General features: G+C 42.7%; 2 protein-coding genes and 1 pseudogene across 3 annotated transcripts in view; 1 reads left to right on the forward strand and 2 right to left on the reverse strand.

Annotated features, from left to right (window-relative positions):
- The first annotated feature begins 588 nt into the window (after positions 1–588).
- LOC125706340 (uncharacterized) lies at positions 589–12,602 on the forward strand. 2 transcript variants are annotated; one of them, XM_048973004.1, is made up of 3 exons: positions 589–1,120; positions 4,752–6,820; positions 6,873–12,602. In XM_048973004.1, the coding sequence occupies exon 3, from the start codon at positions 6,921–6,923 to the stop codon at positions 8,106–8,108; it is 1,188 nt and encodes a 395-aa protein (XP_048828961.1). In that variant the 5' UTR covers positions 589–1,120; positions 4,752–6,820; positions 6,873–6,920; the 3' UTR covers positions 8,109–12,602. The 2 variants fall into 2 exon arrangements, with proteins under 2 accessions (XP_048828961.1, XP_048828960.1); XM_048973003.1 differs by lacking the exon at positions 589–1,120 and having other exon boundaries at positions 2,383–6,820.
- Positions 2,491–2,618, reverse strand: LOC125706916 (U1 spliceosomal RNA; annotated as a pseudogene).
- cspg4 (chondroitin sulfate proteoglycan 4) overlaps positions 11,428–25,062 on the reverse strand; it is a 47,235-nt gene continuing 33,600 nt past the window's right edge. The window contains exons 5-10 of the mRNA XM_048972996.1: positions 24,733–24,909; positions 22,699–22,897; positions 21,656–21,787; positions 20,805–20,965; positions 18,992–19,175; positions 11,428–17,329 (exon numbers count right to left, since the gene is read on the reverse strand). Of these exons, the coding sequence (XP_048828953.1) occupies positions 15,597–17,329; positions 18,992–19,175; positions 20,805–20,965; positions 21,656–21,787; positions 22,699–22,897; positions 24,733–24,909 (2,586 nt within the window). The 3' untranslated portion in view covers positions 11,428–15,596. The remainder of the gene's footprint in view (positions 17,330–18,991; positions 19,176–20,804; positions 20,966–21,655; positions 21,788–22,698; positions 22,898–24,732; positions 24,910–25,062) is intronic.

The following is a 25,062-nucleotide window of genomic DNA, read 5'->3' on the forward strand; positions in this document are numbered from 1 at the left end:
CGGAATGATGGTTGATTTCCGAGAACTGATTACGGGGCTTGAAACCTTTCCCAACCCTTTTCTAGGAGGCATACAGAGGAAATTCTTAGGTAGGCTTGTCTTATTTTCCCCTAAAACGATTACCTCTGCTACCAAAATAGTTGTTTCTGGTAATTAGCTAACACCAAAACCATGACTCAGGTTTGCCATCTGTGCCTCTTCACGGTGTTTAACAATCTGTGCAATTCGTGAAAATAAAGTAGCGGAAACCGCCACCATTGCTAACATCATTGTTTATCAATGGGACAGTCGCATGCGCACCCTGATGGGCAGGGAGAATCCACAGGCGCACTCTGATTGGCAGGGAGAATCAGCAGGCGCACTCTGATTGGCAGGGAGAATCCACAGGCGCAGTCTGACGGGTTTCTTCCTCAGGAACCTCTGAGGAACTCTGGAAGGGCCAGCCTCATGGTGTCTGCTGAAGTGTCCAGTAAGCCACAAGAACCACATACCAGTGGATGAGTAGAAGCAGAGAATGAAGCTTTATTTTGACTTCGGGCAGAAGGGTTAAAGCCTGAGGATCAGATAATCCATCACGGTACACATCAGCTGTCTCTGGTGAAACTGGGCTGTGATTCAAAACCCACATTGGAGCAACTAAGAAAGCTTTAAAGATTTCCAGACAGAAAGTATGTGGAGAATCTCTACATGAATCAAAAACAGCACAAAAGTCTGTTGCAAAAGTGCAAATCCATAGGCACAGGAGAAACCTGCAGGGAATCCAGTCACCGTTTCTCAGGCTTGTTTTTTTATTCACATGGGAATGTCACCAAAGGTCAAAATGTCCCCAGTTTCCATTTAAGCAAATCAAAAATAGCTGCTCTGTGTATCATATTCAGTCTCACCGCAGACAAGGAAATCCATTTATTTCCTTGCATTGTTTCATGCTTTTGGTTTCTACATTAAGGCACAATAAGAATGTAAAGAATATTGATAAAAATCCAAATCCTTCAAGTTCTCGGGTCAAAGCTGTGCGAACAGTCAGGACCAGTGGAATAACAGTTGCGTTTTCCCATCAGGTCTGTTGGGATGTAGATTACCCTCCTAGCTGGTCTCTGTGAGGACTTTCTGTCACTCTGAGGTGAGACTTTTCCGGGCGAATGAGCCACCTACATAAGTCGACCCGTCCTCATCCCTGAAGGAAGGAGACGTCCTCGTTCGACACTCTGCTGCCCCCAAGAGCACACAGCCTCAGCGGCCTGCCATGTTCACAGCACCTTTTTCCCAGCTTACCTGTTGTCATGGCGATTCCTCTCCATTCCACAGACATCTCTGCACTTGAATTAGTCACAGCGCAAAGCCAGGTCAGCTAGATCTGCACGAGATCAACTGGCTTTTGCACTCTAGCTTCCAGAGGCTGAGACAAAGCAAATGGTTTAATTCTGCTGACCTGGAATGTTAAATTAGCTCTCCCGGCAGCTTATAAATTGCGGTTACGTAAAATTTTATTGTAAAGGTTGAAGCAGACGATGTAAATTGGGTGGCATAAGCCTGGCATCTCCTGAAACAAAATGTGAAGCCTCTAATCACGTGGGTGTGACTCTTGTATATATTGAGCATCTGACTTTAGGGTTGGAATTGCAAAGGCTTCATTCGGCTTATGGGGATAGGAATGAAAGCAAACCTGCAGAGTTAAATTCCCATCGCTGGTTTAATGTGCTTAAAAAAGAAGCACTTTAGGGAAGTCTGATTAAGTCAGAGAGTGTGGCCTCAGAGTTTAATTTGGTTTATCTGGCTATTCGAATCTGCCTCTGTCTTCCACACACTGTAGATCTTGGACCATTGCACTCACGGTGGAAAGCCTTCGCTCCCTGAAATCCCGCTAGTCCCCACTGGGGGTGTAAGCTTCCAGACCTCGCTCTATGAGTTCCACCCCATCCTCCTCACCCCAGGACACTGTCCTGACAGCCAGCCATGGTTTTCATATCGCATGCCAACCAACTTTAAAAGAAAAGTAAGGTATTTCACCTTATTATACAACAAAGATCCCCACAGTACACGGACACACACACAGACACAGACAAACATGGAAAGCCTTATCGCCATGTAAGACCTTTCGATTTGAGGATTATTCTTCCTTCACACTTAAGATAGTGGTGAGACCAGTGTTGTCATAGACAATGGAATTCTGGGAATACAAATACATGTTGTCTCTGCAACATGCAAAGCCATATTTGACATAATAATTATGACACTTTCTTAAAATTCTATTTTTGCCTACCCCATCTTGCTTTCTGTGACACTCAGACAGGTGACAGCGAGCTTGGCAGCAAAGGGCAACCAGCCGCAGTGGCGACCATGGAGCTGGTTAAGGGGGGGGGGGGGGGGTTAAGGGCCTCGCTCAAGGGCCCACAGATGCGACAGCTTTGCTGAACCCTGGACTTAAACTGGTGACCTTCTGATTGTAGCCTCAGAGGCTTAACCCACTGAGTCACACACTGCCCCCAAACATTGGGGGGAGCGTGAATGCAGTCCCCCACTACCAGAAATTATGCAGTCAAGATTCCCACATTTGTGCAATGGCTGAGCCTAACTTTGAGTGAGCCACCTTCTTGATCAATGTATCTCCCTGCAAGCGTGACATGAGGGCACTCCTCAGTAAAGATCAGTATCGTTAGATAATTCCTGATTAAGACTGATGTATATATTTCACTGAAACAATTAAGAGCCTCACAAATTAACATGAGACTTTTCCAACTGAATGTTATTAAACTGTCAGGCAGGCTAGCCTACGCAGGAATGCGGATCTTTCATACCCAAACTGCAAGTACTGGGGGCATATTTACATCTGCATTTGTTTTCTCTACGATAACAAAGAGATAATGGCGTTATCTGTACCCTGGCCATCGCCATTCCTCCGGCACACACCCAGCTTGGCAGCGAAGAACACTGGTTCCTTTTGTCCGGACTAGTTTCCCTCAAATGAGCTCCAAAAACATCCGGTAGAAACCAGCGTGATGACCCATGCCTTTTAAACTGGGGTCACCCATCACAACGGGCATTGAATGTGTCATGCCTTCCCTTCGAAGTCATGGTAACTTTAATAGTTTTTAAAGTATGTGCAGTTTTCTGTTCATGTCTAGTATCTTATTAAACATTTTCAATATGTTACGTAGACTACAGTTTACACAAGCGGCCTTTTTCACTGGAAATGCAGTGAGTCCTGTGGGTTTTTGAGTGGATGCCAGTCTGAGTCACACAGTTAACTCTTGATGAGGGATTTGGGACAGGAGACAGGATGATTGTGCAAGGCAGAGTACTGGGCCTGGTCCGTAGGGGGCAAAAGTAGTTCAGAATGCTGGTACCTCTTTCTCCAAACAGCCTCTCTCGGTTCTGCAATACCCAAATGTGGATGCTGGACTGTGTGGTTGGGACTGGGTCAGGGGGAAGTCGAGAGTCATGGCAGGTCTTTGTGACAACACTTCCTGTTACTGAGGTCTGATTATGTCCAGCCAGAAAAGCATGCATCCTGCAGACTGACCGCATTCGCTCTGCACTCTACTTTTACCCTCCTTCAGAAAGTTTGTCATTTGACCACACAGTAAATCGCCCGGCCTGTGATTTATTCTGTTTTGTAGTACCGTACATTTCTCCTTGCTGAGAGAGGCACGTAAGACGGCTCGGTTTTAAGGTGGACGTTACCAGACTGACATTTTTAAATACTTTGTCTGTCTACAGTGGTACTACACTACAAAAGTATGATCTCCTCTAAAGCTGGGTTACAGTGTCCACAGATATTTCTGCAAGGGCTAACAGAGGGTGAATTTAAAATCCTCCCAAAACCCTCTCATAAAAGCAATCCTGAACGGTTTGTTTTTTTATAAAGGCGAGGCAAAGTGACCCAGGGCAAAATGTCCTGCTCTGCACGCATATTTCCCTTTATTTTTCCACGGAAAGGTCAGGTATAGAAGCAAAGTTCTGTGTAATCCAACTCAAGCACACAGGTGTGCTCTGTGCTTATGCTACTCCGCTGAGCTGAGGTCAAGTGCGTCGCCTCCTTTTCTCCCATGCAAACACACGCCCACACAAAGATTAACACACTGTGTGTTACATCTCATTACAAGGCGATTCTGTCACTGTGAATTTATTGTAAGTAAAACATCTTGTTAGAACTGGGACATCGGAGCCACGATTACTCATGTATTAGCAGTTTCAGCCGTCATAAGCAGACCTATCTTAGCTTCTTATCACACTCCCTGTTGCTTAACTGAAATTACTGCTGAGACCTTTTTGCAGTCGCCTTAAAAGTGATTGCAGTGCATTCAGTTCTTCATGCCTTTTAAGGTTTTATTGAATTTACAGACTGACAGAATGATTGCATCTGGTTATTTCTGTTCATAATGAATACTAACATTCACGTCAAACAAGTTAAAAAAATAATGCATAATAATAATTTGGTTAAGTGTTCAACCCCAGTAACAGGTGTGACATATTTCCTTCCAGATGTAGCAAGAAGCTTATTAGCATCAGTCTTCTGTTTAACAGTAATTACCGTCATTAGTCCAGAATAAAGCCGTCCAGCCCAAATTGCCCCAAGACGAAGATATTTGGAATAGTTTTTGGAAAGTTTTCACAAAGGTGTGGATCAGGAGATGGCTGTGGCCAACATTTTCAAAGGCTTTAAATGCTTCCAGTGGTCGTTCTGATGAAACTGCAGACCTTTTAGCCAAAGAATGACCAGTTCGTTCATGTTATAACAATATAACCTCTAGGCAAATCTGATTTCTCTGTGGAAGGATGCAGAGAAGAAAGCCTTGGCTCCCTGAAGTCCACACTGCGGGATGTTTAAGGTATGTAAAATGACACTGGGAATTTGGGGCCATGTGGAAAAAAGGTTTCGTGGTCTCAAACCAACACTCAATAAAGAAATGTGATGCCTGAACACAGTGAATCTCCCAAAGGACACCCTCCGTACCGCAAAGAATCGTGATGGTACCATCCTTTCATAAGGAAGCTTCTTTTCATCTGTCAGAAATGTTTCTGAGCCTGAACATAAGGAATGTGCAAATATTCCCACGTATAGCTGCACTGTCTGGGATGATAGCAATAATTCAAGCAGTGGTTTGGGGATTTTAATTAGATTTTATCTTTTGTAACTTGCAGACAGAGGTGGATTCTAATCTCCTTAGCTTCAAATGAGTTTCTGGCTTTTTTAGGGTGTGAACACGGTGTTAAATCAAAGCATGTTAAAGTAATTAGCCACTGCTTCCCACACCTCACCTAGCTTATTGCAGGAAGTAGAATCGTAGCCAGGTATTAAAATTAGGAGTTTGAACCCCCCTTGTGAAAATTATTTGTGGCTACCGGCCGGCAGTAAGTGTTATTTACGCTGTTTGGAACGTCTTTCAAATTTAATTTGCTGAATGGGTGTTACACAAACAAAGGCTTGCTTTTACAGGAAGATTTTAACAAAGGCAGTTCCTCTCCAAAGATTCCAGCAGTATCTGGCAGCAGTAGGTTTTAAGTTCAGTTCATATCAGTAAACAACCCTAAGGTTTGACGAGACAAACTAATTAATGTTCTGAGTTGCGACATACTGAGTTGCGTATTGCGCATATTTTTCTATGTACGTTTATATACATTAATTTATACTTAGTAGTTTTATTTCCCATGTTGTTAGTGGGACCCTTTCTTTTGAGGGACTTCCGGTTTTTTTTTGTTTGTTACCAGAACGTTGTTAAGCTAAGCTAAGCGGAGAACGTGGCTTTATGATGTTTTGTAAATGGCTTAAGCACCCACCCTGGTAAAGGCATAAGCTCTTACGTTAGTTACGTTATTTTAAATAAATCGTGAACCATCAGTCAAGTCTTTCGGCCATCAATCCGGAGGGGAATGCTACAGTAACAGCTTTACTTTCGCCCGCCACATCGCGCTGCTGACGAATTTCACGCTGTAACTGCTTAAGGACAGCAGTGAGTTGCGGAAGGCGCGATGGCCAAAGAATTCGGTAAGGAATAGAATCGTATTAATATGGCAAATATTGAAGAACAAATACAAAATATAGAGAATGAAATGCAGGAATGTAAAAGCTTATCATTCGAAAAGGAAATAGAAGGTACCGCAAGACTGGAATTAATAGAAAGAATTAAAAGTAAAAAGAAAATAATGGCTGAACTTACTTGTAAAATAAGGGAAGTTGAAGAATTGCCTTGGCGTTCTGAACGTCCAAAGGTTATTGCGGAGAAATGCATGCTTACCAAAGGGAGGAATTGTGTAAAAAATAAAAACAGTTGCTTAGCTTATACGAACATTGGAAATTCTGATACGTAAATCAAGGGAAGAATTAAAAGAAAACATATGAGAAACTAATCTGGCCAATATAGCATATATCCTTGAAAGGGAAAAGAATGATCTTATGAAAGTTTATAATAAGGGAACATATCACACCGACTAATGAATTAAGATGCAAGATTGATGCATGTGAAGCCGTAACTAATGACATAATTAAAATTGTGTACGAAAGGTTTCTGCAGTAGATGGAGATTTTGATGTCGATCTTGAAGGTCGTCGTCTGCATCAACTGTTAGTGCCCGACTATGCTCATTCAAGTTATGGCGCTGCCTCCCAGTCAGTCGCCAGTCACCACTCAGAGTACTCTAGTATATCTGTAAAAAGGGCAGAAGCAGCTGCAGAGCTTGCAGCAATGGAGGCGGAGTATAAAATAGCCCAAGCAGAAAGAAAGCAACAAGAAAAGATAAGAATACTAGACGAGCAACATAGAAAAGAATTAAAAGGCCAGAGATCTGAATTATAAAATCTGCAGGCTGAAAGGCATATAGAGGTTGCTTGTGCCAGAGTACAAGCCTAATCTGCAGGCTGAAAGGCATATAGAGGTTGCTTGTGCCAGAGTACAAGCCTATGATAGAGAAATTAAACATGAAATGGATGGCCAGACCTTTAAATTTGACTGCAACAGACAAAGAACCTATGACAGACATCAACCTTCGCATGATGTCACAACACCAACACCACAACACAACACTGATGTGTCTTACCTGGCTCAAGCTATTCAGAACAGCATAGCCATTAACAGGCTCCCAATGCCAGAGCCTGCTGTGTTTAATGGGGATCCAATTCATTTTATTGAATGGAAGGCATCCTTTATGTCACTCATTCAGAGAACAGGTATCTCTTCAGCAGATAAGCTGTATTACCTTAAGAAATATATTCGTGGTCCTGCTCATAAATGTCTTGAGGGCACTTTCTACCGAACTGATAATGAGGCATACAAGGATGCTTGGAATAAGCTTAATCAGCGATATGGTCAGCCATTCATCTTCCAAAGAGCATTTTGGGAGAAGCTCTCAAAATGGCCACAAATACGGACCAAAGATGCCGAAGGGCTACGAACATTTTCTGATTTTTTAAATGCCTGTCTGCAAGCTATGCCTCATGCAAAGGGCCTAGACATACCGAGTGACTTTAAGGAAAATCAAAAATTAATTCAGAAGCTACCTGACTGGGTAGCATTGTGCTGTAATCGTCGGGTTATGGTAGCCCTCATGGAAGGTGGCAAATTCCCATCATTCCAAGACTTTGCCAAATTCATATCAATTGAGGCAGTAATTGCATGCAATCCTGTCACCTGCCTACATGCACTTCACTCAGTGGATTCACACCAGGAAAAAATAATCATAAGGGAACCTAAAACAAACAAGGCTAATGTTCTCAGCACTCAAGCCACTGTTGGCAGGGATAAAGAGACATCAACTAACGACAGAGTATGGGCTCCATGCATCTTATGCCAGTGTAACAAACATCAACTCCACAGATGTCCTGATCTTATGAAAATGTCTCTTGAGAAGCGAAGGACATATGTAAAGGACAATAAGCTGAGCTATGCTTGTTTAAAACCAGGTCACTGTGCAAAGGAATGCTGTCGTCGCCATAGCTGTGAGGTATGCAGGAGAGGGCACCCCACTAGTCTTCATGATTACAGCTATGAGAAGAATGGAAGTAGAGACCAACCTGTGCCTGATATAACCACAGCTACAAGCAATGTAAGGAAACTACAGCTGCTATGTCACTTAATGCCACCAGTCAAGAACAGTCACATAGCACCTCCATGATTGTACCTCTGTCAAAAATCCAGCAAAGGAACAACTTGTATATTCTTTATTAGACACGCAAAGTGACGGCACTTTCATTGACAAAGAGGTGAGCAATGAATTACAAATGGACACTTACCCAGTGCAGCTGAAACTCACCACCATGTTGGGAGTGAATATGGTGATGAAGAGTGAGAGAGTATCAGGACTCCGTGTAAGGGGTTACAATTCATCGGTGCACATTGATCTCCCTCCTGCATATACCAAAGACTGCATACCTCTAAATCATGATCACATTCCAACACACGAAACTGCTAAACGCTGGAGTCACCTTGCTGCAATAAGTGACAAGATACCACCCCTCCTCAGCTGTGATGTTGGACTCTTAATTGGGTACAACTGTTCAAGAACGCTGGCGCGTAGACAGGTGATACTAGGTAGAGACAATGAACCATATGCTGTGCTAACAGAGGATGGAGTATTGTTGGCTGCTCAACACCTTACCTTGATACAACCGCAGAATTCGCCTTATGTCACCGAGCTGCGGTAAAGGAGCTCTCTCTAATAACACCATTTAACACTGTATACAGGGGCCACGGAACAAGTGAATCTTGCTGACTGCTTGTCCAAGTTCTCATCATGGTTGCAGGCTACTAAGGCCATTTCATGCCTTTTACGACGAGTTAAAGGAAAAATAAATGGACCCGCTAATGTAAGTGCATTGGAAAGTGCAGGACGTGTTATCATCAAAGACCTCCAAAACCAGGTATACAAACAAGAAATAAAGTTACTAAAAAGGGAAGTCAATTGCCTGACCATCACAAGTTGCACCACCTAGATGTCTTTTTAGATGCAGATGGCATAATCAGGGTGGGAGCAAGGATCAGTCGATCATCCTTCTCCAACTTAGACACCCAGTGATCTTAGCAAAAAAACCATCATCTGACTAAGCTGATAATTAGTCATTATCATGAAAGAGTAAAACATCAAGGCAAGAGCTTTACCATCAATGAAATCAGATCCAATGCCTATTGGATTCCTGGAATAAGCAGAGCAGTTGCATCTTTCATCTGACAATGTGTCACTTTCTGTAGAGTCAGAAGACCTCCAGAAGGTCATAGGATGAGTGACCTTCCAAAGGAAGGTGTAGAGCCCTCCCCACCTTTCTCATAGTGTGGCACGGACTGTTTGGTCCCTTTACCACTAAAGAGGGAAGGAAGCAGCATAAAAGATATGGTTTGCTTTTCACTTGCTTCTGCTCACGAGCCGGTATTGAAATGTTAGAGGATATGTCCACTGATGCCTTTATAAATGGTCTGAAATGTTTCATTGCAATTCGTGGTGCTGATCGGCAAATCCAATGTGATCAAGGAACCAACTTTGTGGGTGCAAAGAACGAATTGAACAAAGCTTTACAAGAACTTAACACTCCCAGACTCATCACCTTTCTATCCGAAAAACATTGTGATTTTTTTTTTTTCAACGCACCTCACTCCTGTCACGCTGGAGGTGTGCGAGCGCCAGATAAAGACCATAAGGAGCGTGTTGAACTCCACATTATCATTGGCCTCTTGCAGACTCAACGATACTTCTCTGCGAATGTTGTTTTATGAAGTCATGGCTATAGTCAACAGTCGCCCACTTACTGTGGACGACCTGTACAACCATGATAGTATGGAACCACTCACACCCAATCATCTACTTACAGTGAAATCCAACATGGCTCTACCTCCACCAGGGAAGTTTGTCAGGGAGAACCTTTATGGACAAAGGAGATTTCGCAGAGTACAGTATCTGGTGGAACAATTTTGGAGTCATTGGAAAGGGGATTTTCTCCACAACATTATTGTAAGACATTGTTGGCACACGCCAAAGAGAAATTTACAAGTGAGAGATATAGTGATGCTTGTGGATGACTTGTTACCCAGATGTGAATGGAAACTTGGACGGATTTTAGAAACTGTCACTGATAAAGATAGACTGGTAAGAAAGGGTAAAATATATATAGGAGATAAGAGGCTTAACAAGAAAGGGGAACGCCTTGGTAAGGTGTCAGTGCTAGAACGTCCAGTGCAGAAGTTAGTCTTATTAGAAGCTACTTAAGTACATATCACTGATGTTAATGGTTTATTTTCCAAATGATACAGATGTGAAAATTATTTGTGTTTGTGGGTATTGCTTGGAACACATGTAATTTTGGTGGGAGTGTAAATAACCCCAAGGTTTGACGAGACAAACTAATTAATGTTATAAAACATTCATTTGCGTATTGCGCATATTTTTTTAACATTATTTTTGTACGTTTATATACATTCATTTATACTTAAGTAGTTTTATTTCCCATGTTGTTAGTGGGACCCTTTATTTTGAGGGACGTCCGGTTTTTATTCGTTACCAGAACAGTGTTAAGCTAAGCTAAGGGGAGAACGTGGCTTTATGATATTCTGTAAATGGCTTAAGCACCCCCCCCACCCCGGTAAAGGCACAAGCTCTTATGTTGGTTAAGTTTTTTTTTGGTAATTTATTTTAAATAAATCGTGAACCATCAGTCAAGTCTTTTGGCCATCAATCCAGAGGGAATGCTACAATATCATTCACATAAAAATAAAGCAGGGTTTATTTGTTTAAAGGGGGGGTCAGTAATGCCACCCCCTGGCTTCACGATCACGGGCTTGGACTTTAGCTATGTGCACATGATATTTCCTCTGGGTCTCCTTCCACAGTCTAAGGAGAGCAGCACAGGAGTGGCGGTAGCTCTGAACTACCCGCAGTGGCCCATAGAACGCGGTGTATGAGCGGCACTGCTGGTCGGCTGCAGGGTCTCCAGGCTGATGCACTTTTGTACAACTGTTAATCTCTTTTAATGTCCAGAACACAACTGTGCGGAATTCTCCAAAGAAAAATAAATGTGATGCATTTACAAATGCCCTTCCTACCAAAAAAAAACACAATGGAGTTTTTTTTAAACTAAGCTTCATCCATTACGAGGAGTACCATATATTTAATGCAGCAATGAGGGAGGCAGAACAGAACGGTTGACCTGTTGAAGCACTAGGCGAGACTAAAAAGGAAATGGGACAAAATGTGCTGCGAAAGTGAAGAAACCATAGGAAAGAATGACTGCAGATGGGAGAGCTGTTAAATGCTGAAGAACACCTCAGAAGAGGAGGAGCGCCCTGCATGAAAATCACTTCTGCGACCTGGCGCCACCTGCTGTCCTAGTGAATGTACTGCACGAAAATACCATCGCCAGCTCGGTTCCGAAAAAGCGCTGAAGTTGTAACATGACTCATACAATGCAGGATTGCAACATACGCAAGAACGAGCACAGACGTCTTCATAGTGTCAATTTGTTTCTTTATTTCTTTGTATAACTGTACCTCTATACATGGTTTTGTTTTTCCAAGCAATCAGATAAGTTACATGATCAAAATGCAAACAAAAAAAAATAATCGGTCAGATTAATTTATGTGGGGGCCCAAGGTTGATAGCTGCATGAACACCCATGTGTTACCAATTTAACTAACAGTTCCATTTTTTTCTGAGGCAGGGAAGGGCTCTGATGTTTGCCAGGGCCCTAAGATATAACCTGCGATAGTCTATGTCTTAATCTGCCCCCCATGCAGCAACACTAATGAAAAATTGAACGAGTCACTGGTAACAAAAATATGACTAACTGTGGATACGTTACCAGTGACTGGAAGGAACACTGTTTCCGCCTTCAGAGAACTTTGTAAAGGAGTGTAGTAATCGGTATCTGGGGTGAAGCAGGTAATTAAAAATTGAAAGAGACTTTTAATGCGGTACGCAGAGGCATTTGGAATTTAAAGGACAGGAGCTGCATGTCGAATATGCAAGCCCAGCGTAATGGATGTGGTAACTTTCAGGCAGTCTGAGGACATACAGGAAGTCATTTACTGAGATACCTCAGTTAGCTCTCAGCCAGGGTTTGTGAATGAGGTGCCATAAACTAACTGCTGTGCGCTTCTGGTGGATCCATTTGATCTAGCAAACTGCAGGCCCCTCTCACTCCATCCTTCTTTATGGGCAGTTTTGCAGAGCTGTGTTTCCCTGGACTGTTTTTGGTCCCATGATTAGCATAACATGCTTGGCACATGACACAGAAATGGCGTCTCTCAGCACTTTCTATGAACCTTCCCGCCCCCAGGCTTCTAGACCAGGTGCCATTGAGCGCATTGCTCACCATTTATACTGGGACAGAATAGAAGAAACTCCTTTGCTGAACTCTGATGAGGCAGAAATGCTGTTACTGCCTGTTTAGTCATTCAGACATACATTCTCAGCACGAACTGTGGCTGGTCGATGCCGACATCTCAACAAAAGACCTTGGTGCTACAACTGAAGAGGAAACCTCCATCAGAAACCTTCTAAAAATGATGAAATGTATTAATTACCTTGAAGATCTTATTGCAATGCTCTGTTATCTGCCCGTGAAACACTTCCCTGAATGTCTTCTGCCAGAAATCTTACCAGCACTAAAATGTATGAATTTTAGGCCTGTATTCTTCTCCCTATACTGTCAAATATAGTATATAAATACTCTTTATTGCCTTGAAAGTCTAAAGCAGGCTTGCATGAGTACATTTTGAAGATATACCTCTATAATGTTTAGCATTAGATGCTGGCTATCACATAATAGTAATGACTGAGACCACAGAAGGTAGCAGAGTATTGTTACACATAACTCCTGTTTTATAGAGTAGCCTAGGTACTCATGCCCGAGATTCACACAAACTCCCTATTTTCACGTCTGTAGTAATAACCCTAACATATAAACGCTCGCGGAGTCATTGCATGATACAATCCCATTAGCTTTTCTATGCCTTATTTTGGAGTTGCATGGATCTCCAGCCTCACTGAAATCTCCTTAGATTCACCTGGACTCTTCTGAATTTGACCTGGTTATCTGTGAATCGATTTAATCCCCTTTTTCTCATAAAAATAATCATTTGGCCTTTATACAAAGCAATATACAATTGAGAGAGCAGGGTCAGACAGTGCGTGGAGCAATTAGGGTTAAGGGTCTTATCCAAGGTCCCAACGTCAAAAATTATTCTGCTGACCATGGGATTCGAACAAACAACCTTCTGAGCATGACAACCTAATTGCCTGAGCCACACATCCACCTCCTACTCGAGGGTAGCTGACTCTCAGACTATCATTCATAAACTAGATGTAGTCAGGCAAAATAGCTCAGGATACTGACACTGCCAACTGTTGGTCCCCTCTCAGTCACTTTTTCCATCAGCTGGGTCATGACCTGTTTCCCTCATTAGTTGTCATCCATCATTAAGAGAATTTTGCATGCTTGTAATTGTATTTGTCATTTGGACTTTCATTCGACACTATTTACAACGGAAACTACTATTCTTCTAAAGGGTTGTTGAATCATCAAATATTGACTTTTCTGTGCTTTTTGTTTTGTTAGAAAAACTACCATGAATCACTTTGTGCGAGACTTACTCGTAAAAATATCTTACAAAATAGTCTTATGAACTGATACTGAAAGAAATCTTACTCTCCCTATTCTCATGATTACCATATTATGAACTTTCCTTTTTCATTGATGAGAATAAACCAGAATCTGAATTATTAAAGTCTATTTAATTATATTGCTTGATCAGTAAAATCAACTACACAAATACAAACTATGCACCTTTCTAGCCGTAACTGATGCAATTCTTCATTACAGAAACATATAGGAATACTTTCTTTTAAATATTTTAAATAGTCTGGCATTGCAGTAACTACAAAAAAGCAAAAACGGATTCCTCACAGTAGAGAGTAGCCAAAATGACATAGCTATCAAAGACAGCCAATATAACCCAGCAACGTTTTCTACACCAAAGCACACTGTTAACGTGAAGGACTGAAAACCATTGACAGGTTAGTGGAGGCTTATCACTTTTATGCAACAGCCCTTCTTTCTCCTCAGTCACTTAAGAATATGAAACTTAACTCCACACACCCAAAACAGGTTAATATCTTTTAAGGTGACATAATTTCCTACAGCCGAAAGTCGGGACTCCCTGATCATTTGCTGTCCTCGTACAAATTACGACCTTGAACGGTAATGTGGAGATTGGAGTGACACTGATCTTTCAAAACTCAGCTCTGCAGCAAATCTCTGCCGTGATAAAACCGAGAAATTCCTGCTGCCATTCTGTGGCCAACATGTTCAGCACTGCTTTGAGCCACCCAACTGTAATGACTCTAATATTTGCGAAATCTTTTTTTCCAAATCAATTCAATTCAACCTTATACATCACTTTTCCCCACATTTTGCTCCAAAACACTTAAAGAATCTAATGACAGAATAATTTCATACTCAGAAACTTCACTAAGACAATACACTCACTAACTACAGCAAAAATGTCTGACCTTAGAATGACAGAAAATCCACTAAAATTTATGAAAGATTAATACTCAGTATTATATTCTTAATAAGCTCCGTTCCTCCTTCATTTCTCCCTCTTTCTCATTGCTTATTTCTTAGTGCACAAAAGACTAAATAATGATGGCAAAGAAACCTTGACAGAGCTCTGCATTGGCAAATAGTTAAAACATGTCACAGAACGCCAAGCCCTTTGCCTGAGATGGCATGACCTGAATTCACACTACTACAGCAACCATCTCGAAGTATTAAAAAAACAGAGAAATCGAGACCTTGTGGCAACTTGATTACAGGGATTATAGCTATGAATGACATCACTTATAGCCAGTGACTTGGTATGATTCAACCACAATTGCCTCTGAGTCATTTCCTGCCTGCGATCACACAGACACACTCTGCTGAGAGGATTTCAGTGCCATCAGCCTGTCCAGTGAATCTACGATGTGTTTCAGGTGTCCAGGACTCACCTGCAGCGTATAGTCGGTGGGGCCCAAAACCAAGGCCCCCAAAAGCAAACAAAAAATACATTTATAGAAAAATAAACAAAAACTACTCAAAGGTGTAGTTTGTCAGATTTTTTTCCCTCAGAGCATACATATTTTGAGGAGTAAATGCGAAGTCATTTGCTATGTACACGCTAGCCTTTCCCCATTAAAAACAGTAAATTCTTAGCACACAAAAATACTCCATTTGTTTGCTGAACTTGGGTATAGCTGACAGTTAAAAACAGAATTTAAAAAGCTTTCAGAAGCATTTTGCTGCATTATTATTTTCTTTTATAAACATTTCTGTCTTGGTGAAAATCTCGGAGAGGTCTAGTAATCGCGTAACACATGTTTGCAAACTGTTTCGTATTTTAAAAAATGACTTTTTTACACTAATACATCAACAATGATTTATAACCTGAGGACTGGTGCACAAGACAGGCCTGGAGAAGCACCAAATATTATTATAAAGGATCTTCTTGGCATAGCTACATGATAGTCTGATATAGTCAGACATCTGTAACACTGTAAGGAATGATTCCAAGATGCTTTAAAAGGTATGAAAATGGCAGAGATTCAGTGTTTCTCTGGGTGGCGTGTTGGAGATTCTCATACCCAGTACTGATTTTTCTTCAGAGCCGGGTTTGTTGTTCGACAGTGCTGTAATAGTTCTGGGTCAGGCTCTTTGGAGTCCACATTGGACATGGGAATGTTGTTGGCTGGGTCTGTTTTCCGGAATGTTTCTGGGTTAGCCTCACCATTTTTGGGCTTGGAAGAGACCGTCTGGACATTGTGCTTGCCAGTCTTGTTCCGCCTCACCAGGTAGTATGCTAGCATGGCTGCGAGAACGACAAGCAGAAGGACAATCAGAATGGGAATGAGGATGGCCCAAAGATTGTTCCGTGCGGACATCCCATTTCCTCTCTGCTCTGGACTCGGTGGAACAGTGTTGGGAGGATCTTTGAGAACGATGGCTTTGTAGGTTGCTGAAGCATTGTAGGGAGCTGTCCTGAAGGCCATTGTTCCCTCTGCAGGTGGCACACCATGTGCCGCGAGGAGAAACCGGGCCTGGTTGCTGCGAACCTGGTCTCCTGCTCTAGTGTCATTCCGAATCTCCAGGCCCACGCGTCCCTCCTCCAGATCTTTCTGGGAGAAGTTGTATATTTCCTGTCTTTGTTCCCCATCGATCCAAACAAACCTGGCTCCATGTGGCTGCTGGATAATCTTGAAATTTGGAACATTCCTTGTTTTGTTTGCCAGTGCTGAGGCATCTAGAACGCTAGGGTTAACTAAGATGGTTTTGCCTCGTGGTAGGACCGGGTTATCAAGGAGTTTCACTAAAGGCTTTGCGGTTATATTTAGAACAGTGGAGACATTAGCCGCTTTGCTCCTGGCTACGAGCGCCACACTGTCCCTTGGGGATGTGGATTTCACAAAGCGGACGCTCACCCGCCCCTCTTTGATTTGCTTTTGTGTGAAAGCTGAGGTAGGCTGTCGGTCCACCATTACAGCAGCGTATTTGGGATTGTTTGTGATCTTGTAAATAACATCCTCCTGGTTCGGCCCGCCTGTGGTTGCTTTCAAAATGGATTCTGTGATCGGAGTTTCATCATCCCCCTGCTTTACCTGGATCTCCTCAGCTTTGGCGAGCTTCAGGGTCCGTGCCAGGATGCCAATGTGTAGGGAGAGCCCCTCCATTTTATACCTGCCATCAAAAGCTGTAAACTCCATAAATCCATTGGCCAGAGTGCCATCGCTAACAAATATCACCCTCCTTTCATTGATGTCCTTTTGGGTGAACACTTTGATATCTTTCCTGGTGTCTGCGTTCATTAGGTGGCCATTGCTGGGGCCTTTGGTAACAGTGAAGACGATCTCCTCGGGTGACTTATCTTCATCAGTGATACTGAGGTATTTGTCAGAGAGGACTGCAAAAGAACTCTGCACAACCTCCAGTATCAGGTCCAGTTTTGGTGGGGTAAGTTTCTGTTGCTTGATGGAAATGTTGAATGCCTCCTCTATGAACGATTCTGTCTGGGCCTGCAAGCCTCGCCCATGAGGGTTGAGCCGTACACGGAAGGTGAAGCTGTCGGGGGAGGCTTCGGTCTCCTGGTGAAAGTACTCCAGCTCCCTGCTTTCCAGATCTTCCTGTAAAAAGTATGGGGCCTCTCGTGTCAGGTCCTGACCACTCAAGATGAGTGTCCCATGGATGGGGAACTGTTTCACCTCAAACACAACATCCAAAGAGCTCCTCTGAGACTCTGGGGCACTGGCCAGCAGATTGGAGGCATCCAGCTTGGAAGTGTCAATGACATCTTTGTGACCTTGTAAGATCCTGAGACCTGGGACAGAACATGGAACACATGCTTACTCTCATACCCCAGTATGACATTCAGACACACATCTGTCATGATTTAGAGGAAATGTTAGCAAGCTGACATTGATGGCATACTCTAAAAGAGGTGGACAAAATAATGGAAACGACACATGAAAAAGAACTTCAGCTTTGAATTAAACTTCAATCACAAATTCAGCCGTGAATGTGAGTCAGATTAAGCTGAATGCCAACTATCCATATGTGGCACCTGTACAAGAGATCTGACAATCAGCTTCACAAAGCTGGAATTTACGGCAGAGCTGCCATTCAGAAACCCCCTGTATTGAAAGTCAGGCAAAAAAAAAATGTTACCCAGACATAAGGAGCATGGTGTGAGCCCATTTTCCAACATCTGGACGCCTTTATGTATGAATGCCTACAGTATCTGTTGGTATAGGTGGCCATGTCACTGCACCCAATGATTGCTGCGCCTGATTGGATAATGGCTGAGGAATATGAGGTCATTTTAAAGGGCCAAATCCTCTCTCTGCTGTGCAAACATGCTGCATAATGTTCCCATTTTCAAAGACAACAATGACCCCCATATAAACTGCTAAAGCAAATACGGGCGGTTTACTGTTTACCAGGGTGAAGTGGGAGCCCAATGTCCCACACAGTTCAGCACATGTATGAATGAATTTGTTCTAAAGGCAAAGGTTGGTCCTACGCCACTTAGAGCCATTGACATTAATATATTGACATTGACATTCTTTTGTCCAACCCCTGAAAAAAGGTTGTGAATATTATTATAAATAACAAAACTGACAAATTTCAAAAGCAAGTAATACTGAGAGATTGTTTTTTTAAAGATATCCCCAGCCTGTATGATTTACCAAAGCGCTTTCTCTTTTGCAGATACAGAACATTATTTACAAGGATAATGCATACCAGATATACTGAATTTATTTGTGCTAAAAGGAAAAATAAAGCAATTGCATTTAATTTAAAACACACGTTTCAGAGAAGGCAAATAGACAAAATATTAACTAGGCCCCTGAATGCAATGTTTATAAGCAGCTGTACTTCCTGGCAGGGTTGTACTCAATTTTAAACAGAAAACAGGAAACAGCGATGAGGAAATGCAGGCCCAGTTAGGCTGGTCACGTACAACACTACTTGATGTCCAATTATTTTTTAAAGCAGAACTTTGCATAAAAAAGAAACTCGTCATAATCAGTAAAAAACAGTTGAACCCTTACTATCTTACAGCTTAATTAATGTAGATTTTCTTCAAGAGTTTACCCTGTCCTCATTTTGTATTTACCAATCAACATGCGTGTTTTTCAAAAAACGTGGATGAAATAAAGCGTGCAGGTTTTAAAGCATAGTTTGGGTTATTCTCTATATATACACCCCAAAGGGGTGAGTTATTTCCAAATTTGTTAAATGTTAAAGTGAAATGTGCAAATATTTGTGGATTTCCAAAATGATGCAATTGCTTATATTAGAGGGAACTCCGAAACAGAGCAAGGAAGCTGGATAAGCAGAAGAGGAAAGCCAGCCTGTTAGAAAGAAGAAGTTGGCCGGGATGGAAGCGAAAGTTAGATGGGGGTGTCGGGACAGTTTGCAGCAGAGCAGGAGACAATTACGGGAACCTGGGGGCAGAGCGATAGCAGAAACCCTATACCTGTGTTTCTCCAGAGCTGTGAGACATTGCCTCGCGCCTCCGAGTCGTAGGACACCGTGACAGGGAGGGTGTGCTGCAGGTCTGGGGCTGGGCGTGAAGAAAGCAGGAGACGAATGGCATCCTGTACCTCCCAGAAGGGCTGGCTGGGCATCTGGTGCTCATAGAAGACAGATCCAGACTCCAGCTGTCCCAGCAGGGACGAGTCAAAGAGGGGAGTCAGAGTGGGATAGTAGAACATCACACACAATAGCAAGCAGGAAAACTAAAAAATAAAGCTGCTCAGGTGGGTGCAAATACAAGGTTAGATATACGGCGCTCATACAAAGTCTTAGGACACCTGCATAGTTCTGTAAAAATTTTGAAAATGTATGGGTTTCATAAAAGTCCGTTGACAAGCAGTGTTTAACATCTGCGCATCTATTCTATACAGGCATTTTCTTTTTATTAAGTGTCACACCATTTTTGACTGACTCATTCAGTTCTGTTCTTGCCATTTTGCCATTAATTGCAATTGTAGTCAATAGCTCCCAAAGCGATACTAAACACAAGTGTTTGGTGTTTTATTAATGTGTTGCTAATTAAAAAGCACCCAAATCAGACTGCTTGCCAGTGAACTTTTTAACTCTGAACAGCTCCTTTTGAAATGTAATATGGATTTTATGTTTTATTTAAAACTACTGGTTTCTAATGTGATACATATTTTTGTATATTTACAAATGAATAAAGTAATGATGGTTTTTGTTATGAAACCAAAAAAACTGCAATTTTTTTTACTGAATTAAGCCTTTCTGCGAGCACTGACGGTTTCCAAAATGTACTTAAGGTTATTGTTCGACACAAAACACAGGATATTAATTTGTACTATTAGAAAGAAGGACATACAGGTAACCAACATGACAGCCCTTCCACTTCTGACACTAGCAGGGAAATCTTCTACCAAATTTAAATGATAAAGGTTAAAAAGGGTACATAAAAATAATGAAGTCTACGATGAAGCTTTTGTTGGGATTTTATATGGGTTATTATAATTTACGCTGTGCTGTCCCAGCTTCCGTTTGAACGCCACCTTAATGAAGACTCCTTCCTGCTCATTATTGTCATGTTAATGACAAATGCAATGGCGCCCCCTGCTGGCCGGAGGCAGTATAACACGAGCGGGCTGGCTCAGCACAGAGAAGTGGCGCGGGAATAGCGTGTCATGCTGATGAACAGCAGTTAACTGGATTCCTCCCCGGAGCTCCAGCAGATCTCCTCCACTGGAGAAAATGGAGATGCGGGGGCTTTGAATTACACGCGGCTATCACCCTAATTAGCAGCTAATCAAAGTGCGTGAGGGTTGCCTTCTTGTGATGTCGTGCTAACGGCTGGTGGTGCCACCTTTCTAGTGCCGGAGTATAATTTCGAAATAGTTCACTGAACAGGACGTGTCAGAGTGGGAATTAGCATGGAAATTAGGCTAATTAGGCTAGGTGAAGGCTGTCATTGTGCAGTGTGATGTCAGAAGTGCAAAGGTTTTTTCTAGAGCTCGGTAATAATTCACATGTTCTCCCTCACGTCTTTCAAATGATTAATGCTCCATTGCTCTCCTTTTTCTACAAGGGCCTGGCATGACACAGGGCTGTCGTGTCCCCATCGCCCCCCACTGATATAGCCTATGATGAAGCCTTTACACATGAAGTATTTTGTGAACTCAAATTAATATGGAACAGTAAACTTTTACAAAAAATTTTTATGCTTTTCTTTTTCAGCTGCTGTTTCCTTGAAGTCCTATTTTGAGTATAATGATGAACATATTATCTACGTATGTCTTCACCTCAGACTGGGTGAAACTGGAGATCTCCTCAAACTGGTTTCTGTCATTACTGGAGATAAGCCTCCCCAGGTTAGGCCCTCCTATTACGGTGTAGGTGATCTCGTCTCCGTCCTCATTGGTTACGGCTTTCAGGATGTCGTTCGTGATTGGCTGCCTTGTGCCTTAAAATAAATAAAAATGGTTGTTATTTTTTTGTAATAAGGAGGACACAGATCAGTATTCTTCCATTGTGTGTGCTGGATACACATGCTCGGTGACCACTAGCCAAAACCGGTTTGTCGGTTCCTCTGTAGCAGTGATTAACTTGCATCTAATGCTACGATGTCGTTCTCCATATCTGTGATCTACATATTGTGCTTTCTTTGGCCATGTCTGTCTGCTGAGGTATAAAATAAAGCCCAGATGAATAAATTAGCTGTAACTCTTTCTGCTTTGCATTCGGTGACAAGCACCGGGGCCTCATTGACTAGCGGGTTTAAATTCTGCCCTCCTGGCTCCAGGTTTGTGGAATTTATATGGTTTCCCAACTTTCCTCTAGCAGTCCAAGGATATGACATTTAGCCCATTGGCATTATCCATAATGTCCTATTGACTGAGTGTATGTGTCCTGCAATGGAATGACATCCAGTCCCCTGAAATCTCTTGCCCTTTGCCCAGGGCTTCCTGGAACGCCAGGCTTATCCTGACTCTACATCAGTGGTGTTGATGGATGGATGGATGGATGGATAGATGGATGGCTGGACTTACAATGATTTACTCAAATTTTCCCCATGTGGACACATATGCCTGCGTGAGGTGTTCATGTTTGGTGACTGATATATTTCGGCAAAGCCATGAGCAAATAGTGGTACCTGGATAGACCAAGAGCTCCCCCTCTGTTTCCATGGAGATGGTGAGCTCCCTGGTCTTCACAATGAAATGGTACAGGGGTGAAGTGTGCTCTCGGTCGGTCACCGTGAAACCAAACCATCCCGACTGGGATCCTGAGAAGACACACAGTGTGACGCTACACGTGTGACATCACATCCAGTTCCAGTGCAGCTCGCTGACACTGACCCAGTTCCTGTCTGCTGTACAGTTATTCAAAAAGAAATGTGTCATTCAAGTAATACATTGATTTAAATTAAACTTTAAACATAAAACATACTTGAAGTTTATTTGTGCATCACAACAGTCAACATTAAACAGGAACTAGTCAAACTATATATTAGTATAGATATCGTATATCAGTGGTGTCCAACCAGCCAACGGGGTTGCGGGGGCGCCTGATATATTTTGCCATTTGAGGGGATTTTAAGTTGGTTTGCGACTGACTAGAATCATCTTGGTGATTGACCAGTTGGGAACCCCTGAGGTACATAATTGCACATCTCAGAACACAATTAGCATACAATGTGCTTTACGAATCTGGATGAAATTACATTACCTTTCTGCCTAGCTGAAGCCTGTATGTTTAATAGTGATGGCCCAATGAAGCTTCATGAACCATTTGCAGTATTTTCGATCCCCACTAGATGGTGCTGTTGGTTTGCTTTGGAGCATGCTTTGAAACCTTTTATGAACAGACGGCACCATCTACTGGGGTCAGAAAATACTGCATATTAATGGTTATGTGTCATTTTCAGTCAACTCCCATTAAAGAGGATGCTGGAGGCAAAGCTGGGGGGTCAACCAAGGGAAATTGACATGAGAGCTATGAAGGGGGGAGCTTATTCTTAATATCCGTTTAATTCCAGGATCCCCATAAATGACAGAGTGTTCACTAAATGCAAAGAATATAATTAGAGAAACCAATCAGCTCGTTATCAGCCAGAGAAGCTGTTCAGGTCAGTTTGTGGAGTCACCCTTAGTTTTCAAAGAGTTCTGATCTGCCTGTTTAAAATCCCAGGCTTACCTGTGTGGATAAAGACGACCTCGCTGTTAATAATTTGGGCCTGCGTGAAGTTGCGGATGTCCTCCTCCAGCGAGGCCTTCAGGGCCACTCTGCCACTGGAGGAACCTTCGATGGAATAGACCAGCTCCTCCGGGGGGGTGTCCTTATCTTCAGAGTACAACATGTTGGCTGTGATTTCTGCTTCTTCCCCTGGAAGCAGCTGCAAATTGCCAGGCAATTAAATGAGAAACAGAAGGAGGGCGAGCGTATCAGCAACTTTGCTTTTCAGCAGTATCAGGTACTGCCTCGTAGATGGTTCCGGGTTAATGCACAGTGGCTTGACCCATTATCTAAAAATGGATCACATTGCACTGAAAGATTTCTCTCATTGGGTTTTAGTTTAATGGCCTTCTAATGACCTTGGTGCTGAAAGGGACATTAATGGAGAGAAATGGAGCGTATCTCCAGAAAGAGATTCCGAAATAGCAAAACTCAACAGGGAGGGGCTTGTGAACAGGACTGTATTTATTTTATCTGTTATGGGCCCACGAGAAACTGCCTGATTGACTCTCCTGCAAGAGAAATAAAACCAGAAGGAAGCTATCATCCAATATATGGCACCAAGCCTCAGATAGACAAAGCGAGATCGCTTTATTATTATTTGATGTTAACTTTCTTAATCCTTAGTTGAACACTGAAGGCCTTAAAAACCTGGCTTGTAAGCATAAATGTCAGTAACATCATTACTCCGATGTGTTTTCTAAGTGCTTGGTCATTTTATATTTTTATGTGAGTTTGATGTTTTGCTGCCCTCTGTTGGCCATTTTGAAAACAGCACCTAGACGTTACTGAGTTACACCAGTAGATGGTGACATGAGCTTTGAATTTATAATGATTATTTATTTATTTGTCCCTTTATTTATTTATTAATTGATGGCAGATGCTTTTGCCATGTTCATGGGCTTCTGTTCTGTATCAATCATAATAATGTCTCCAGTTTGGCCAGCAGCAGCTGAATGAATTACCTTGCTTTTCTACATAAGTCTGTGTGAATATGATTCACTGCACACCTCTGCATGGATGGTAATATAATAATACCCCACTTAATTTGACTTTCCCATCACCTGTGGATGGGATTTATGGTAAACAGACAAATGAAAAAATCTGCATGCAGGGTGGCCTCTTAATTGCTGACTCTGTGAATAGCGGAAAAAAAATAAATTGAAATCAATTGGACATTCTAATTTGCCAGTGACAGTGACCATTGTATCAGTGACATCAATCTCAAACCATTTTAAGAAAGCAAAGTCATAAATTACACTGCCAGTGTTTTAATATGACATTTCAAATGAACACAATATGTGCTCAATCTGAAGAAGCAGGTTAACCTAAACTACAAGAGTGCTATTTTTGTCCCAAAAGGGAATCCCTGCAGCCTAAGCTGAGGGGGATTTCGGTGCGGCTGTTGGTGGTGTTGCAGGCGGTGCGGCAGACGATAGGAAGTCAGGGAATAAAGGACCCATTCAGTAAAAGGAGGGCTAATTGAAGCCAGCTGTGGCCAGCTGTGGCAGGAACTGAGGGAGGGGGGAGGGGTATGCCCTGTAGGAGTTACCGTTGTGCTGTGTGTCCTGCCCGATCGGTGGCCACAAAACTCCTGCGCAAAAGCAGAGTGCTCCTCAGGACGAAAGACCCTCTGCGAAACGGGCCAGTCCACTGGTTACGAGAGACATATCATTATGTCACAATTTGTGGGATCTAGGAGCGTCTTCTGATTGGCCAGTTCGCCAGCTGCCCCAGAAGTGGAATTGCAGCCATGGACATGTAGTGTCCAAAAATATATGTTGCCGGGGATACGTGTAACCACAGACGGAGTTGAAACACTGAATCATACTCTTGGTTTCCAGATGATTGTGGGAAAACTCTCCCCGCCACCCCCCACCCCCCACCCCCCATCCCCAGCCCAGCAAATCCAGCCTCCAGCAAGCTTTGGAGCCCTAAGGCCCATTCTGTGGCTGGAGGTGGGGAACAGGCAATGCAGAATAGCACCGTACTGACCTCCAGCCCTGTGTTGCGAATCAATCTGGGTGGTTCATCGTTGACAGGAGAGACTGTGACATTTACGTCGATTGGCTGACTCTGCCTGCTGGTCTCGGATATGTATGCCAGCAGCGTGAATCTGTCGCTGGTGGTCTCACTGCCGTCATGTATGTAGTAGACTTGGCCATTCCTCACCTGGGGGAAGGTGAGCAAAAGATTGGCTGAATAATAATCATGCGGGCACCAGCAACGACGCAAGCAAGTTGAAAGAGTGACTGTACAGTGATAGCCCTGTTCGAAACAGGCCTTTGGACAGCCTTTAGCTGTACATTTTGTTCTGCAGTGCTC

The sequence above is a fragment of the Brienomyrus brachyistius genome, chromosome 13 (genome assembly GCF_023856365.1).
Source record: "Brienomyrus brachyistius isolate T26 chromosome 13, BBRACH_0.4, whole genome shotgun sequence".
Lineage (NCBI taxonomy): Eukaryota > Metazoa > Chordata > Actinopteri > Osteoglossiformes > Mormyridae > Brienomyrus > Brienomyrus brachyistius.